The following is a 19310-nucleotide window of genomic DNA, read 5'->3' as shown; positions in this document are numbered from 1 at the left end:
GGGAAGAACGCTATAGATATGAAATCATTAAAGCAACAGAAATTGAAACAGGGTGTAGTCTTCTGCAGAGGAAAAGACACCTGCATAACTCTGAGATTACGAAAAAAGCTATTGTGGCTGGTTGTAGGTTTTATGAGATTGTGTGTGTAGGTGTGTGTTTGTGTGTATGTAACAGACAATGTCCTTTAGCCTACTTAATTCATTACAAAACAACAAGCAAAATATAGACTTAAAAGGAATGTTTTAAGTACAGAACAAAAAAACTATCAATATAAAAATTTTCCTAACTCTTTTCTTTCTTTCTTTTTTTTTGGCTGGGGGTAACTTAGTACTGGCATTAGACTAATGCTATATACCTAGAAAGAGGCTTGGTTTAAATCAACTGTTTTTTAAACAAATGCCAAGTTAACTGTTTAACCCCAAACAGAAAGAGACATCAAAATCCCAAATCTTTTTTAATGCAATTGTTATTCAAGACCTACTTATGACACAGTCTGATGGATCCATAAGATGCCTTCTAATAGATTTTATTTAAATAGTGCAATATTCCATTATTAAAGGAGCTGAAATAAGAATTCCGTCTGTCTACCTGCCCATGATCTGTAGAAGGGCTTGGGTATTTCAGTAAACTACTATATTTTTGGTTGTCTCCTTGTAATGGAGACTGTTTACTTTGTCTGCTGGAAAAGAAGGATTTATTTTGGAAAACAGTTGTATAAAAATTGTATCCAAAAATTTGGAATTTCTTCTTTTCTTTAAGGATAAAAATAATTCAAGATGGTAGTGATACAATTTTATTTATTTTTCATTAAATACCAGAGGTGTCTTTAGTGTAAAGTGCCAAATTCTTTATGATTTTTCTTTTAAAGACTTCTCTCTCTCTCTCTCTCTCTCACACACACACACACAAACACACACACACTGCCTCCACAATTCTATAATTCATAAAAATGTAACAAAAGCAAATGATATTTTCATGGTATAGTGGAAAGAACACTCGCCTAAGGGTTCAGAGCCCTGAACTTTCACTATGACTCTGTTGGTAGTTAGCTGTATGATCTTGGACAATTCATTTAACAACCTAGACCTCAGTTTCCCCACCCATAAAGTGAGAAATTCAAGCTAAACACTCTCTAAAGCTTTAAAGTTGCCAACCTATAAACTTAAATTTGGATGGCAGTGGAACTGGAAGGAAGCCTTTTGGTGGAAATTATTCACACACAAAACAGGATTCGACTTGGTAACCACCTGAGGGGAGCAATTCTGTGTGGTCACGGGGACAGATCAATAGACAGAGGCCATCTTGTCTGGAGTTCTTGTGAATCCAGGTGACATGGAGATTACAAGGTGTGTGTGGTAGAGGGAGGCAGCAACACCTTCTTGAGGACAGAAGTCAAGCCTCTGTTCCCAAGTATTCCTCACTCTGCTGCTTCTTCCAAACCTTGTCTAGATGTTTCCCTGCCCTGCCAGTGACAACCTGCCCTCCAGCGCCTTGCAGAGCCAGCCGTAACCCTGGCCCTTCTTTCCTGCTGTGCTTGTCCATTGTTGACTGGCTGTGTGGTTGGTGCTGCACTCTTCTGAGTTAATGACGAGAGAGTGCCTCTGCCCAACTGTGACTTTGTTAGACACGCTTTTCCTCACCATCCTGGCTATATAGCGTCATTACTTTCCATTCCCTAACCTGCGTTATTGTTCTTCAGAAGATATATCACCACTCAACTGAGATTGTTCTCTGTATGTGTCAGCTCCCTCCACTAGCGTCTACATTCCTGGAGGGTTTTGACCCCTGTTTTATCCTCAATACACAGTGCAGAGCCTTGCAACATAATAGATGCATCATAAACATTTGTTGAATTAGTGAAATATGCATGATGGTAAATTTGGACCTGTGTTCTAATTTTCTGACCAATCTGTCCTGGTATGCCCATTCCCAAAAGCAAAGTTCAATTAATGTGTATCCAGCTAAGGTGGCAGACTTTAAAACATTATTCCTGTGACTTGTGGCAAGGAGGTGCTTTGGCCCCATTTTCTAGATAAGGAAACAGATTCAAGAGGTGCCTTGTTATAAGGCACATGAAGTTAATTTAATGTGTATCCAGCTAAGGTAGCAGACTTTAAAAATTCTTCCTATGGCTTGTGGCAAGGAGGTGCTTTGGCCCCATTTTCTAGATAAGGAAACAGATACAAGAAGTGCCTTGCTATAAGGCACACAGCTACTAGGTAGCAGAGCTGAGAATGAGCCCGGGCTTTCTGACTCCAAATCCACCGTTCATTCTCTATTTCCCACCTTCATTTGCCATGTCTGTCTTCTCTGTCTCCCCATCTGTAATGACGCCACGTGCACCGAGTCAGGCATTCATAGATAAAATTAACTGGATTCAACTGAAGCCAGCCTAAAATTAAGATGCAGTTTTTGAAACCAGGTCATTTCTTAAAGCAGCAAACAGTATCATGTGCTTTTTAACACTGATAATATCAGTGTGGGAAGCAGGGGCGTGGGTCGGGTGTTGTTTAATACTGCAAGTTAACCTGTCTGTGACAAAAGAGTAGCACGGCTCCAGCAAATATTGCTTCTGCCAATGTGACGGTCAGAGCCTTTCCAGGAGCCGTTCTTGGAAAAGAGAAGAGAATATAATATGGAGGGACTTATTAGGAGGGCAACAAGATTGGGATTTTGTAATCACATAGAGTCGTGCAAATTATGCACAAAATAAAGGGCTTCTGTGAGGAAATCCAGACTTCCCTGGCTTCCTGCACCAAATACCACCTAAGTGCCAAGACCCACAGGTATTTTGAAATATAGACATGACTTATATTTGAGGAAGAACTATGCAGGTGCATAAAGTCACATCCTAGAATCACTCAAACCTGATGTTTCCAGGCAGTTCAAACTGGAAATGGACACCCTGGATTTGTGTACACAAATTAGATTCTCTCTCGAGTGTCGTCAACCTCGATCAGTGTAGGGCTGGATTTAGTGCACATACAGGCAAGTGTTCTTGTAAACACATATGAGCACATTTTAGGCACTGAGAAGATTGGTTAGATACTACTGTAGAGGTAACCTAGTTCCACTGTTTCATTTTTGTGATGACTATGAATCTCAAACAGGCTTAACGGACGGTTCATTCTCACCAAGAGAGCAGAAGAATGCTGGCCTCTCTCCTGGTCCACTGTCCTCTCCAAGCACAGTATTTGAACTATTGTGGGAATAGGATCTGGAAACCCCAAGATCCAGAGGTCACATGCGAACAGAAAACTGTGGCTTTCACACAACTTAAACACCAACACACACACTAAAGGCTCAATCTTGCAGAATGCTTGGAGACTGAAGGTAGCTCTGTGGGGACTCAGCCTAGCCAGGTAACTTAGGTGAATGACAGGTTGCTCACAGGGGGGGTTTGGAGGAGCTCATGGCTCCTATCACCCACAAAAAAAGGAAGGACTTTCACTCCCATCCTTGGCCTGAAGTGTCAGGTTCCTGCTCTAAGCCTATTCTCGAGGCCTGCCATGCCAATCCCTGTGTGTATCTAAAGAGGTTAGCACATCCTGGGTACACAGACCACAGCTTCCTCCTTTTGCTCAGGGCCTGTGCGTAGAGTTGAAGCAGTGTGGAGATATTTCTTCACTTTTCCTTAGGGTGTCCACATCAAGACCCTGAGGCCATCTTACCACCCTTCTGGATCAGAAGAGGCCTTCAGAGTAAGTGGTAACTGTCCTGATTGGGGCGAGGGAGTTTTCTAGAGGGGAGCATCTCATTACTAAACCCAGAAATGCAGAGACACTTGCATGAACACATCAACAGGAAGCAGAGAAACAGGCATAAAATGGCCCAATGACCCCCACTCTCGGGTCTTTGCAGGAATCCCCTCTCACCTACTTCTCACCTACTCACTTTGGGTTTGAGGAACCCAGGCTCTTATAGGCTCTTATAGCTCCCTTTAACCCATCACAATCAGTTATCTCATCTCCAGATTTGCAAGTTCCTTCGGTTGGTGTCTTTTACCTAAGTCAGCATATTTCAAACTTTCATAAAAAAAGCTTAGAAAATAAAAACCACGACCCCACCCAGAAGATAAAAATCTCTTGAATTCTCTGAGCCCAACATCTTAGCCTTCTCTTGCTGAGCCCTGAGCAGGGAGTCGATTCCTTCGGGTTCTGGGGAATGGCGGGCTCTGCCAGTCCCCACCTCGCCAGCCTAATAGTTTTTCCAGACAAACTCCCGCTTGGTGTTGCGCGGCAGCCTCGAAGCTAACCCCTGGTCCCATTCATTCCCCTAGGTCCTCTAAGGCCCGTCACGTTAGGGGGTGTCCCTCCTCTCTGCTCCTGGCCCCACTTGGCGAACCCTTTCAGAGACAGCAGTCAACTTTTCTGAAGTGAGACGCGAACCCAAACCCTCACCTTTCCGCCTGGATTGCACTTTGCAACCTAGACCCAGGCGTGGCGGCGGCGGCTGGGGTGGGAATGGCCGGGCGGGCGCGGGGCGCGGGCTCACAGCCGGCCCCTGCGACGGGGGCGGCTCCGAAGGACGCAGGACCCTTTCGGAGGCGACAGCTCCAGGAGCCCTGGTCCTGGAGCCGGCGCACGCCTAGGCGCGAAGGGCGGGGGCTCGGGGCGCTAGGGATCTGTGCGGACGGGGGCTGGGGAAGGTTCCCCGCCGGAGAGGCGGCGAGGCCGGCCCAGGAGTCCCGCGGAGCCGGCGGCTCTCCAGCGCCGAGAGCCGGGCGACTGAGTGCCGAGAGGAAGGGAAAGCGCTGACATGTAAACAGGGGCTTCCATCTGGAGGAGCCCGCTCAGAGAGATCCCCCGACACACTCACTTGCACCCCTACCCTCGTGCAACGAGGCCACTTACCCACCCCAGGGCCCACCAGGCACGGACCCGAGCCCGGGCGACTGCAGCCCCCGCCCCCGCCGTGTTCCGCCTCTGCGGAGAGGAAGCCCAGTGCCTAGCGCTGGGGCCAGGGAGCCCCGGGTGCCGGTGGGAGTGGTGGACCCCGAGGTCTCTCGCCCTTGACTCCGGTCCGCACCCGGGGTCCCCAGGTTTCCCGCCGTCCCCTCCTGCAGCCCGGCGGGCAGCGAGGTGGGAGGGGGCCGGGCTCCACTTTGGGGCAGGGATTTCGGGGGAGGTCGCCCTCAATGCGGCGCCTGGCCGGCTGGCCCGCGAGTAGGACTCGCCACCCGAGCGCCGGAGGAGCCGGCGCGAAGCCGGGGCGCGGAGGGAAGGGAGAGCGGCCACGTCTTCCGGGACGCGGGCCCCGCACCTACCCGCCCGCCGCTTCGCCTCCCCGGCCGGTCCCCGCCGCCCGCGTCCATTGCCCCGCCGCTTACCTTAATAGTCCCGTCCATTTGGCCAAGTCTGCAGCCGAGCCCCCCAATATTCCACACATTGACCCGGTTACAGCCTGACCTCGCAGCCCCTTCGGATTAGCCCGGCGCGGCCTCCCTGGCGCCCTGGGCCCTCCCTGCGTGCCCCCTGCGAGCGCCCTGCCCTCACTCCCCTGTGCACGTTTGTTGTTGTAGCGGAGCGAAAGAGACAGTTAACCGGATGAAACTTTTTTTTCAGCTAATTTTGGGAAGTGACTTCACTTTGCGAATCGGGGAGGAAGTCCTATCTCTCTCTCTCTCTCTCTCTCTCTCTCTCTCTCGCCTCGAGCTCTCCTCTCTCTTCTCTCCCCTCTGCTCTCCCTCGTCTTCCCTCCCCCCACACCCCCTCTTCCTCCCCTCGGCTGGTCCTGCTTTTCGCATCACACACTATATAAATATACGCGGAGATGCCCAGACACATTCATGCGCTGCGCACACAGGATACTTGCTCCTGGGAGATAAGAGCTAGCCGGGAACAATGACGGGGTCCACGCCCAGCGTCCGCGCCCTGATTCCCGAAGTCTGCACCTCCCCCCATCACCTTCCCCCAAAATCCAAAGCCAAAGACCTTTGGCTTCTTTGCTTTTCCTGAGGCGGTTGGCCGAAGGTGGCCCTCCTGACTCATTCACTTTCCGTTTCTTCCCACAGATACGTTTATTAATGCTTTTTCCAGCCGGAGACAAACTTTTTGGGGGTGGGGTAGGGGGGTATGGAGGGAGAGTTGACTGGGGCTGCGGGTAACCCAGCGCCTACTGCCGGGGAAGATTCGGACGCAAACCGAGGCAAACCAACCATTAAAAAGTGCATCCAATAAGAATTTTTCCACTCAGGCCCTCCGCTGCCGAGACGCGGCAGACTCCCAGAGCGGCTCACCCACTCATCGAAGCGGATTCTGGGCGGTTTCGGGCTGACCCGCGCTGTCAGGGCGCGGATTCCATTCCGGGCGCATTGTTAGGAGAAGGGGCCCCTCGGGGCGGCGCGCCTCGACCCTGGGCTCCCGGTGCCCGCAGAGGGCGGAGATCCGCGGCGCCCTAGGCCACCTATCCGCAACTTCTCGAGCCAAACCCCCAGCGCTTACCCGGACCCGACGGCCCAAGCACTGACTCCCAGGCAAGAGTCGCCCTTCCTGGTCCCCAGGGAACTGACACTACCGCGGGACCTTCCCTCTAGGACAGTCAGCAGGTCCCAGGAGCGCAGCACGCAACAGCGCAGAGCAGACCCAGACTTTTCCCGGGGTGAGACCCGGAGGCCCGCGCTCTGGACCGTCCTCCCTACCCAGCCTGGAGGCCGGCGTTCCCCGGCCCAACCCGGAGACCTCCCCGCCTCCCTCCGGGGCCGCCGCGCGCCCCAGTTGGAGCAGCCTCGAGGGGCTGGGCCCTTTCAGCCGGACTCCCTTCTCCCGGACATCCAAAACAGGTTACCTTGTCCACGCTCTCCGGACCACGCTTTGGACTTGCTCACTTTTATTTAAGAGTCCGACGGGGGAAAGAGGGAAAAAAAATCCAGAGGAGATCCAAGTCAATTGGAAGAAAAAATTTCAAAAGGGTGTCCACAGAGGCGAAAAAAGGTGACTTATTAATTCTTTATTTCTTCAGGAGCAATTGAGCCCGAGAGCTCACTCGCCTCCCTCCCTCCCCCTCCCTCTCTAGAAATTAGTCTCATCAATTCGGCTCCAATTTTGGGTTCGAATACAGACACGGGTCTGAACGTGACCAGGCCTGGAGTGGCGGGTGCAGCCTGCCAGCAATTGAGACTCGGTGTGCGTGTTGGGGGTGGGGGTGGGGTGGATGGTGGGATGGGGGCCGGGCTGACTCCCCCCGCTCCTGTCTGCTTCTCAATCCAGGGGTCTGCTCCGGGGCTCCCCTGGGACCGCCACATCTGGTTACCGCTAGCGGGGTCAGTCCCCCCCTTTGCCTGGGGCCACCAGTTCTGGAGTTCAATTAAAAGAAATCAGGCTTAACCCTTTCCTCCCCGCGGCAGGCTGCCTGCCCTCTCACTCCTCCCTTCAGCGTTTCCACATGCTTTCCAGAGAGGAAAGAGGTTAACGGGAAAGGAAGAATGAATTACATCCTTTCAAACCCCAAATTGTTTCCTTTTCAGCCCAGGCTCTACCGACCTTCAAACTACAACAGAGCTTTCAGGAGAATGCGGAGAGACGGCTTCCCACCCGGACCTCACTAGAAACCCGCACACCCCAGCCACATTGCTCCTCTTTCAGCCAGAAAGGACTCCAACTCCACCACCAGGAGGCCCCCCTTCCTGGTGCTGGCCAGTTGCAGAGGCTGTTCATGGCATCCCACAGGTGGCGACTGCCCCCCACCCTCCTCCTAGCACTTTAGAGGGTCCCTCTGTGGCAGACACCATGGCTAGGTTTCTCTTTCCAACTCCTGTTGGTCTGGCAAGTGACAGATCATCTTCACTACATTAATCAGTAGTCACCCAAACATTCCTATACTGTCCCCCAATTCCTTTCAGCACCAGCTGCCTCCCCCACTGGAATTATTCAATATGGAACTAGATTAAATTGAAGACTTGCCCTTTAGTTTTTAACTGTGGAACTCCATCGCACTTTCTGTTTCTCCAAAGCTACGGCAATTTCCTAGTTTTGGAGATGGGCGGGGGGTAGTGGAGAGCCTGGCACAGGCACCACTAGATGCATAGACACAGGCACCGCTGCCCCTTTGGGACTCACAGACTGGCACTGGTGCCACTGTTGTTGGCGATTTTCAGCCCCCTGGGAGAAGCTCCTGTCCATTCACAGAGGTCTCCACCCAGAAAGAAGACCCCACCTAACTCTGACTAGATGCCTGCGGGAATCTCGGATTTCCTCCATCCAGTGTTGGCATGCCAGTAGGTCAGTTTGCCCCACTTTTATGTAACTCAGGGTTTGATGCTCAACTCCACTGCTACTGCTGCTTTTTTAAATCCTGAAAGGGGATGGGGGAAGCGCCCTAACCAAGCACAATAGTAAACAAGTCTACCCTGTTTAATGTGGTTACCACCAGACATCTGGAAAGATGGTTTGATCCTGGCAGCTCACATTGTTTTCACGAGCAGCCAAAGGGAATATTTTGAATGTTTGCATTGAGACAAATTGATAGAGAGCCTGCGGTGAGGGCCTACAAATGAAAACTGTCTTGTGTTAGTGGGGCAGACCTCCCCTTCCCTCTCCTCTCCCTCCTCTCTTCTCTCCTTCCTCTTTCCTTAGTCTCTGGGCCCAGCTTGGGGAAGGCTGCCCCTGCCCACACACTTGTGCACACCCTCTTTCCTGGCTTACCATGGCTCCAATGGCCTCGCCCTTTCCCAGACTGGGCAGAGCTGCTGAACAGGAGCTGGTATGAGTGCCATCGGCGACAGCTCACTTTCCAGCAGCTCGGGGCTGGTTTTCAAGTCAGAGGCAGCTCACAGCCAAGGAAGCTCTTCCCAGTATTTAAAACAAAAGCTACCAACTGGAGAAAAAAATGTCCCAACAACAAAACAGCCCACCACGTATTTCCAAGTCTGGGGTCACTTACAGAAACCGTGCACATGGGCGTGAATACTCAGGAAATATTTGGATTTGGAGCATTTTCATTTGGAACGCTGGTGAGACGACTTGCCTCGCACCATTCGCACTTGACAGTATTTTCAAAGATGCGGAAGTCCTGCTTCCCCCGGGAGGGGAGCGGCGGGTCGAAACGTGTCTTGGCTCGCTCAATGTCAGCCCTTTTGACCCGGTCAAGACTTTCCAGACACGGGCTTCCCGGGCTTCTTCGGCCCCAGACTGGGTTTGGGGTGGGCGGACCTGACGATCTGAGCCTGGTCCCTGGGGTAACAGACCCAGGGGTGGCTCCGTCACTTGAAACTCCGCAGGATGCCAGGTCTGGCAGAATGTCTCCGGCGGCTCCTCTCCCTCCGTCCTGCGTCCTCCCCTCCCACCCCCCTCTGGTCCAGCGAGGCCGCAGCGGGTATCCGAGCTGGCAAAGGGGGAGGAGGAGAGGGCGGGAGAAAACCGGAGGGGTGGGCGGGCAAGCGCCAAAACTCCAGACTGCACAAATGCAGCTTCAAGTGTCTGGCCTCTCGCTCGAGGCCATAATTAATTTGAGATTTATTTTTATTGGAGAACTCGAGTCTCGTCTGACCTTAGCCAAACAAGGCAGCTCAAGCCGCCCCTGGATGCGCTTGAATGCCGGGGAATATTTCTGCAGGAAGGCTCTGCAGGCGCGCCTGCTTTGAATTTGTTTCTCAGACTTCATCTACTCACAGAGTGAAGGAAGATTTAGAGCCTCTGCTCGCCCGGCCCGCTCCCCACGCTGGTTCTTGCCTTAGCGCTGAGCGGGTTCAGAACGCTACGTGGGAGGCCGCGGCGGCGGGAGGGCCGGGGGCGGGCGGGTTGGGGAGGAGGAGGGTCTCCGAGCCCCCAGACCACGCGGCGTCGCTGAGGAAACCCCGAGGGAGTCCAATCCTGACCAGAGAGAGCAGGCTGACAAGAGGTGGAGACCAGCCAGGTGTCCAGACCCTCGCCCAGTGGCGGATCCAAGATGGGGCCGTTGGGATGGGGCCAAGGTGGGTTCGGCTTCTCCAATCTCCATCAGACCCCCTCCTCCCAGCCGCCCCAAACAGCATTCATTCTAAGAACAGATCCGTGGTCTTGAAACTCAGCTTCGAGACCCGCCGGCAAGACCACCTTAGGGGTGGGTCACTGTGAACATTCTGGGGCTAGCAACCTCCTTTCGTCCGGGGGACAGGCGGAAGACGGCATCTCCCTCAGAATGCAGCCTGGGCCCAATCCTCAGGCTGATAAGTGAAGGAGTTAGAGCAAGGAACCTGGGGGGTACACAAGGAGAAAAAAAGGAGGACCCTGCCAGCCCTGCGGGGGTGTTGGGCGGAGGACGGGCGAGAAGCTTTCAGATATATGCTCTGCGCGCTAGGAGAAAGTGCTTTGCACTCCGCGGGCATCGTGCAGGTGCGGGTCAGGGTTACTCCACTGGGTCTCCTGGTCCCTCCACGCCTCCGTCCTTAAACAAAATATCAGGAGCGGAAGTTCCAGTTTGAGGACTAGCGCACCTAGGTTTGAATTCTAGCTCTACACTTACTAGCTCTGAGGGCTTGAACAAGTTACTTAACCTCCCTGTGCCTCACTGTCCTCATCTGTACAATGGGGTTATAATAGGACTTATCTCAAAGGGCTGTTGTAAAGACGAAATAAGCCTTTAGAACTTGCCTGGCAGCCAGCACAACTTTGTCATTACTATATGTATTTTGGCTCTGCCCCTCACATCACATTAACCTCACAATGCCTCAGTTTCTCGCCTGCAGAATGGACTACCTCCTAAGATTGTTGTTAATATTAAATGAGCTAATACAGACACAACGCTTAGAGCAGCGGCTGGCGAAGGTAAGATCTGAGAGGTAGCTATGAATGTCGTTGCGGTTATCCATCAAGAACTGCATGTCAGTGTCTCCAAGTGTCACCCTCTTCCCTCTCTCCCTTTCCCTTGTTCTTCCCTGCCCCTTTTCTACCTAAAGCGCTCTTACGTGGGCAATTACCTCCTTTACCTCTCTGTGGGACCCCTCAGAGCCCAGACCACTGTTCAGATCGTGACCCCGGTGGAGCCGGCACCCTTGGCCCCTAGGGGCCAGGCTGGGCTCCTCCCTCAGGGGGCCTGGGCGCCTGGGCCTGCGGTGTTTGTCAACAACTCCTGAGCCGGGTGCCTGCCGGACAACGGCAGGGGCTTGGCAGCCTGCAACTGTTTGTGCCCCTCTGGCAAATGTTCGATGGAGGGAGCCGGTGGAACAGACTCAAGATTGTCCCTGCCACGCAGACCTTTCGCCGCCATCAATGCACCCCTTTGTGCAACAATACAAACTTTGTGGCTGCTGAAAAATCCATTTTTCCACCTTGAAAACAGCTCCTGCAGCGAGCAGCTTCTCTGGCGGCCCACAGCTCCCAGACTGCCGTCTCCTCGCCCCCCAGGCGGGTCCGCTGCGCTCTCCTGGACCGATTTGCTTTGTCCCTGACCCGTGGCCTGGGTCGGGTTCCGGGGCTCCCACGTGACCCTCTAGGGCTCCTCATCCCTGAGGTCCTGGGTCCCGGGGTGTGTATGGACTCGAGGGTTCCTATGAGTGGGAGAGAGACTGCAGCTCCCCTCCCCGGGGCCATTTACAATCCTCAGTCCAGAGCTAGAAGTGAGAGCTCCTCTTGCCGGGCTCGGGTACCCCGAGTGGTGGGAGTACCCGAGTACCTCTTCCTAAGCTTCTCAGTTTAGGGAGTACCTCTTCCTAAACTTCTCAGTTTAGGGAGTACCTCTTCCTAAACTTCTCAGTTTAGGGAGTACCTCTTCCTAAACTTCTCAGTTTAGGGAGTACCTCTTCCTAAACTTCTCAGTTTAGGGAGTACCTCTTCCTAAACTTCTCAGTTTAGGGAGTACCTCTTCCTAAACTTCTCAGTTTAGGGAGTACCTCTTCCTAAGCTTCTCAGTTTAGGGAGTACCTCTTCCTAAACTTCTCAGTTTAGGGAGTACCTCTTCCTAAACTTCTCAGTTTAGGGAGTACCTCTTCCTAAACTTCTCAGTTTAGGGAGTACCTCTTCCTAAACTTCTCAGTTTAGGGAGTACCTCTTCCTAAACTTCTCAGTTTAGGGAGTACCTCTTCCTAAACTTCTCAGGAAAGCTGGAGACAGCGAATCCGTGCGCGCCTTAGTCTAACCTTAAAGTATGCTCTGTAACCTCCTGGGAGTCATTTGCTATCCATCCACTCACTGGTTATTGCTACATGAATTACACTGTATTTCATTCATTCATTCACTCACTTACTCAGGCATTGTCAATGAAACACCCCTTTTTGGGCCAAGCCTCTAGGATTAGGCCTTCCCTTCCTGAAATGACGAGTGACTGCTTCACACGGGAAGACGCGTCCGTGTGACAAGTTTTCCTTTAGAGAGATCTGAGGAGGGTTGGACGCATAATTGGCAATCCTTGGACAGGACCCGAGAGTCTGCACCCCATCACACAGGCCCAGGCACTGCCCTGTCCATTGCCCGACACTCGAGGGAGCTCAGCTGAGCCTCACTGACGGGTCTGGGGAGCACTTGGAGGCGGGGCTTCAGGATGGGGAGGGCGGGGCAGAGAGCTGGGAAAACTGTGCGGGTGTTTGCAGCACTGCGGAGAGTCCTTCCTCCTCCGCTCTCGGACTGACTCAGATGGTCCTAAGCTTTGGGTCCCTACTCGGAGGGCGTCAGGTCGCGGCTGCGTGGCGTGAGGGGACCTAGTCGCCGCCCCTCCCATGGGCAGGGCCTCCTGGTGCGCACTCCCCGCCCCACCCAGCCAGCGGATTTTCATTTAACTTGTAACCCAGGTGTCCCAGCTTCAGTTTGTTTACATTCTTGGAAACTGTTGAGGAAAAGAAAAAAACAACCAAAACCCTTCGATGTGCTATCAAATATAGCAATCTGCGCTTCCGAAGGGCGGGCGGGGCCAAAGAAGGTGGGCTTGAGGACTGAGCGCGTGTCTCACCTGTAGGAGAAGCGCGTGGCGCCCGCATACCCGCACACAACCCCACATACACACGCCCACATGCAAACAGGCGCACGCATGCACACATGCACAGACGCGCTCACACACAAGCGCGCGCACGCGCTTAATGCAGGGAACACGCTGTGCGCCAGCCGCTCAGAGCACACCACCCGTTGGGACCTGACGCGGCGAGCTGCTCGGTCTTCCTGCACAGGCTTCGCCAGGCTCTCCTGCTCCAAGTTTCCCAAACACTAGCCGCCAGGAGCGTTGCTTCTCAACCTAGGATTCCCGAGGGTTTGTGCCACTCTCATCTGGCCAGGAGCGCCCTAGCTTGAGATCCACGAGCCGAGAGTAGGGCCCACTTCCACCCCTACCCCTTTTTCCCGGGGAAAGGGAAAAGGGACCATAGGCCCGGGTGGGGTAGAAGCTGGGGGTCATCACCTGTTTAAAGACGCTGCCATGTCTTACCTTGACGTAAGACGACGTGTCGGGGACTGTCTGAAACATCGTGGGTTGCTAAGGGTCGGGAACGCCCAAGAACCAGCCTGGGAGGGAGAAGCCTCGGTTACCCGCGAGTGGAGCGAGGGAGAGACGGTGGGATGGTGATGAAGTGGGGATGCAGATGGAGAGACTGTAGGGGTTTGGGAAGCTCAGATCCGCCTAGTCCGGCGAGGGAGGATCCGAGTGGTTGGGTGTTGAGCACTCTCCCTACGCCTCGGTCCCGTCCCCGGGCTTCAGGCCAGGGGACGGTGAGGACTGAGAGCCACCTCACACCATTGGGTCTCCTCCCTACAGTCCTTTTACTCTCCCCTGCCTGAAATCAGACTGCCGCCTCCCCCAGGGCCTGGGCAGTTTCGAACTGGGGATGCCTGCAGCTTGTTCTGGAAACCAGGATGTTCTAGTTCTTGGTGCGTGTTGAGGAGAGAACGCGACCAGGACAGAGGTAGGACTCCCCTTTCTTGCAGGCTGAGGAGCAGAAGCTTACAGAGCTGCCAACATTCGCCCCTCAGGGCACAGACCTGCTTGACTTCCTCACCACCCTTTCTCTGCCAGCATCCAGCTGCGCTGCTCTTCCCCGCTGGTGGCCCGGGGACGGAGGAAGACTAACGCAAGGTTAGGGAGGTCTGTGGAGGCCCCTTAGAAAATAGGTTTTTGGGAAGAGACTGCTACAATGACTGTCAGGTCCTCAGTTTTAGTGGCAGGAGAGTCTTACTTAGGCCTGATGATTTGGGCTGGAAGGCGCAAAAGCCACCCTAGGTTGCCAGGTGCCTCTGCGTGAGTGGGTCTCTCCCTGACTCAGCCCAGTCTGGCGGCCGTATCTCTCCTCTTCCTTTCCTTCCTTCTCTTAACCATCTTTAACGTGGCAGCTCACAGCTTCTCTGGCAGCCAATGTGTTTCTGATAAAGCACTTTTCTCCCCACTAACAAATTCCAGCTTTTTTTTTTTTTTTTGGCTCCTGAAGCCACAAGAGAACACACACTAGTGCAGGGACAAGGTATATTCCTCGGGCCCAGAGATTCCCTTCGCCGCCTCCGCCCAGGCGCACTTTCTTCAGTCTCTCCCCCAACCCCAGCGACCCCACCGGTCCCCTACATTTTTTTTTTGAAAGTCGAAGTGTAATTTACAAGAAAACAGAGAGGAAAGAAGGAGAAAAAAGAAAGCCGGAGAAAGGAGGAGACCCCAAAGTCCCACATTTCCCGACTGCAACCAGAACAAGCAGCGAGACACACTGAGGCGCCCCGACCCTGCATCGCCCCCAGAGGATCGGACGCAAGTGGGCACTCACCTTAGGCACCCTTTCCTGCTAAGCCCGCAGGAGCGGAACTCCGGGCAGCTCCAGGATGTGTTAGTTCTTGGTGCCTATCCTGTGTGCCCAGAGCTCCCAGAACCCAGCCAGTGAGGAGTTAAACCTGCTGCGTGCCTGGAGTCAAAGTTTGCCTCTCTCTAGGGCCTGCAGACAAGCAGCCTCAGCTCAGGCGCATCCTGGGGGGCTGCAGGAGCCGCTATGCAGGAGCTATGCGTGCACTGAAGCTTTCCCCTTCGCTGCCTCCCGCCAGCTCTCTGGGTCCCACTCCCTCTTCCTTTCTCTTTCCCCTTCTTGTAATTTGATTTCCGCTTTCTTATCAATATTCCAACTGCTGTCTGATGAATTATTCTTATAGGACAGCCACCAGTTTGCCCCCAGCTGCTTTTCTAGAAACCACTCTGTGTTACTAGGAAACTTTAAAGAACGCTAGAAATCATGAACGCATATCATAAATAAAGACATACAACTAAGCGAAGCCAAAAGAAGACATGCAGACCCAGGCTTCTTTGAGCTGATTATTTATTCTTTGAAAGTTCCAAATTATCGATATGCAAGTAATCATTCCTCAAACTTGATATCGGTGAAGTTCTCTTTTACTTTTTGAGCCCTTATGTTTTTCCTTCGTAAGGGTTACTCCTTCCCCTTATTGAGTCCTATTGCGCCCGCCCTCCCAACCACCACCGAGAGTACACCTCTTTTTGATCCACTTTTTCTAGGCAGTATCTGTAAGAGCAAAGTGGATTGCAAATGCCATAGAAATAGCCATATTATGAGGTTTTAATTTAAAAAACCTCAAACATTTAAAAGCATTCTTGTTAAGGAGTTGTTTCTGGGTTGTCAAATTTGTGTTTTCTTAAAATTTGGAACGTTGCTCATTCTTTCACTTGAATGGGGCTCAGATTTCTGAGTCAATGCTCATATGGGCCCTTTCCACTGCCCAATCCCAGAGCCATTACCCACAAAATAGAATCTGCATTGCTGAGTTGGTTGTGCTTTGGGGTGGGCGGCACCCCGCCCCTCACTCTCCTCTGTGGATCTCTGGCAACAGGGAGTTGTTCACAGTTGTTTCTAACCTGGGTGTGGGGGGGGGGCAGGGTGGCAGGGGAGAGGTGACAGGTAAGGATGGAGATGGGAGTATGTCAGTTAGCAAAAGCAAACCCCACAGCTTCCTGCACCACTCTGAGTTGGCTTCTGTTTCTCAAGCGTTCTCTTCCTTCCTTCTTGGGTACCCAGATCCCTGACTGCTTTGCTCTGGAATCTTCGAGAAAATTTATTTAGTACCTGCTCCCCCTACCCCCTTCCCCAATTGGCTCTGGACATTTCTGACCAAAAGGCAATTGCTAGGATTCCATTTCAGGAGAAAACACACTTATCACCCAGATCTCCCCACGTGGGGGGTATGAGGGCTGGCGGCAGGGTTATTCGTTATTTCCTTCTCAACAATATCCCGATTTTTCTCTCCCATCCCTCCCCCAGAGTTCCACATATTGAAACATTTTGCTGCTTAATAAGAGCAGCCGGGAGAGCAATGAGGTGAAAGGCCAGCCTGGGACTGTGACTGGGGCTGCCTGGGCTGGGCACAGAGGGCTGGGCTGCCCCCCACCCCACATTCCTGACCATTGCTTAGGAAAACAAGACAGGGGGCCTGGGGGGGGGGCTGAAGGACTAGAGCCACTGCCCCAGATTTTTGTTCTTGGGATTCTTGGGGAGATCATCTTCCCTCCCAAAGGAACAAGCATGCTATTCCAAACAACTGCAAATAAAACAGTAGATGCTCCTATATCAGATAATGCATCCTACCCTGATGTCATGCATTTTGAAGAAAGATTATCTTTAGGAAACCTGGAGACTTGAAAATGAAGGCTTCAGCTGTATTAGAGAAAGTGAGGACTAAACAAATTGTCGAATATCTCACCATCCTCAGTTTTTCCCCTTCTTCCCTCCCTCCCTCCCTCCCTCCCTTTTTTCTTCCCTCCTTCCCTCCTTCTTTCCTTCCTTCCTTCCTTCTTTTCCTGAGAGAGATTTATAAGAGATCACTTGGGTACATCCTTCTAGATTTGAAGCTCTTCCTTCTTCACATTTTCACAGTTGTTATTGCATCCTTATTTGTAGATGTATCTGTTTAATGTTTGTCTCCTTCCAATACCTTGTAAGCTCCCTGAAAGCAAAAGTTGAGCTTGTTTTGTTCACAGCTAGACACCCAACGTCCACACTGATATCCTTAGGCAGAGAAGTGGAACAACTATTAAGCTACCTCCCTTCTGTCTAACCAATAACTCATAACAGAAATATAAAACAAACAAAACAAAAGTGTCACATTGTTATTAAGGAAAAACTGACAGGAAAGTTTTACCTGAGTGATACTGATTCATTTTCTGCTTTGCAGGGAGGGTTACATAAAATCAGTGCTCATGGGTCTGCTTCATTTGTGCATAAATGGTTTAACTAGAGAGATCATGCCCCTTCCAAGCACCCTGGGAGATGGCCACAGATGGAGAGGCCAGTGTCCTAGGCTTTGTACGAAACTCATGTGTGTGTGTGTGTGTGTATGTGTGTGTGTGTGTGTCCTATTTCCCATTCTTCCTGTGATTTCAGAAGCCGGAATGGGTACTCATTCCAAGGGTTAGGCAAATGATCAAAATCTTGGTGGTCTTAGGAAAACAGATGAGCTGAGAATGAACTGCGGAAGAATCTGAAGTCCCTTTCAAATAGGGTTTAAGAAATGGACATACACCTGGAAGCCTGCTGTGTGTGTGTATGTGGTGGGGGGTGGTGATGGGAAGGGTTGTGACATGCTCACTGAGAAAGTGAGCCCTAGCCACCCAGTCCAGGGTCTGGGGTGGGGTGAGAGTGGAACCCAGGCTATCTTATTTTCCAGGAGGATATGGCCAACTCCCTTTGTCACCTGGAGCCTTCAATTCACCGGAAGAAAATTGCTGAAATTGGCAACAGCTGCCATGAAACAGGAGCAAGAGAGAGGCAGCTGGGGGCAGGGAGGACTCATTAAAGCCAACTTACCCCTCAAAAGGGAGAATGGGGTGGGGAGGGGATTCTTGCCCCACAGTTATGCTCCCTCGCCAGCCTATACCAAGCTGCTTCCCTGGGCCATAGATTTGCAATGCAGAGCCTGGGTAGAAAGAGACTCTGGTGTGGAGGTTACAGCAGCAAGAGATTGGAATCCAAGAAGGGCACTCCAGTAGGAGAGCAGGAGAAGATATCTGGGCAGTGCCCCTCTGAATCATCCATGCACTCCATCATTCTGAGCAAGACAATTAGGACTTAGCTTCCTTATTTGGCAAATGAGAGGGCTACATTATATCATCATGAAATACTTTCAAATTTGAACATGCTATACTTCTGTAAGATTATTTAGCCCGGGGAAAGGATATGAACATAAGGCAAATTAATGTTCTAGGATTAGGAACTTTGGGTTCCAGTCTTGGTTGTGCTCCTGATGACTGGCACTATGGGCTGAATTTTATCCCTTCCAAATTCACAAGTTGAAGCCCTAAGCTCCAATACTTCAGAATGTGACGCTGATGGGATACAGGGCCTTAGAAAGGGTGAACAAGGTAAAATGAGATCATAGGGTGGGCCATTATCCACTATGACTGGTGTCGTTATAAGAAGAGGAGATTAGGTTACAGACATGTGCGATTACAGAGGAAAGCCCGTGTGAGCACACAGTGCAAAAGCAGCCACCGACTAGCCAAGAAGGGAGACCTCAGAAGACATCAACTTGCTGATAACTTGATCATGGACTTTCAGCCTCCAGAACTTCGAGGAAATCAATTTCTGATGCTCCAGCCACGAAATCTATGGTACTCTGTACGGCAGCTCTAGTAAACCAATACAACTGTGGAATAATATTTTGCCATGATTTGGTTTCTCCAAGTAAGTAAAAGGGAATAAACAATGGTGACTCGTTTCACTCAACCCTTCTAGAACCTACTCTGATGATCAGTATCTATTATGAACCCACAATGTGTTTTGTTTTGTTTGTTTTGCTTTGCCATGTGTGGCTTTGTGTATAAAGCAAAGCAGTGCTCCTGTCTTTATGGTTCTTTTCACTCCACATAAAGTCCAAAACCACCCTGAGTTTCTGCCTCCTTTGTGGATTTTCTATTCTTTTTGCTTTTAATGATGGTGAAGGAAGAAAGCCACTTCCTGTGCTTCAAACAAGCAATTTCAGATTTTAAAGGGTAGCCAACAGGGAGTCACCCTCCTTATCTCTCATTATCTGCATCCTCTTGTAGCCCTTGACAGGCTGCAAACCTAGATTGAGCTCCCGGGCATTTCAGGGAGAGAGAAGGGCTGGGAAATCTAGTGAGCGAGATAAGTTCAGGAAATAGAGGCAGTAACTAGAGCAAGGACCATGGAAAGAATGATCAGACAGGGGTCGCTTTGGATTTCAGGATGTGTGTGACCTTCGATTCCCGTCATGTACCAACACACACACACACACAGGCAGAGAGAGAGAGAGAGAGAGAGAGAGAGAAAGAGGCACACTCATACATATCCCAGGTGTAGAAGAAAATCCTTGGATGGGTAGCAGGAGGGACAAAAGAGGGGCTGCTGGGGCGAGGGATCTGCCATTCATACCGGTATAGCAGAAAAGTTCTCCCACAAGCAAACAGATTTACC

General features: G+C 51.7%; 1 protein-coding gene and 1 long non-coding RNA gene across 2 annotated transcripts in view; one reads left to right on the top strand and one right to left on the bottom strand.

Annotated features, from left to right (window-relative positions):
* The window catches only part of FLI1 (Fli-1 proto-oncogene, ETS transcription factor), a 118450-nt gene extending 112629 nt beyond the window's left edge, over positions 1–5821 (bottom strand). Inside the window, exon 1 of the mRNA XM_003819883.5 lies at positions 5331–5821. Coding sequence (XP_003819931.1) covers positions 5331–5348 — 18 coding nt within the window. The 5' untranslated portion in view covers positions 5349–5821. The remainder of the gene's footprint in view (positions 1–5330) is intronic.
* Positions 5822–13106: 7285 nt separating this feature from the next.
* LOC130540622 (uncharacterized) lies at positions 13107–18764 on the top strand. Its single transcript, XR_008954620.2, has 2 exons — positions 13107–13802; positions 17545–18764. It is a non-coding gene; the product is annotated as an uncharacterized LOC130540622 (long non-coding RNA).
* The last annotated feature ends 546 nt before the right edge of the window (positions 18765–19310 follow it).

The sequence above is a fragment of the Pan paniscus genome, chromosome 9 (assembly GCF_029289425.2).
Source record: "Pan paniscus chromosome 9, NHGRI_mPanPan1-v2.0_pri, whole genome shotgun sequence".
Lineage (NCBI taxonomy): Eukaryota > Metazoa > Chordata > Mammalia > Primates > Hominidae > Pan > Pan paniscus.
Note: the sequence above shows the minus strand (reverse complement) of the source record. Positions and strands in the feature narration are given on the sequence as shown.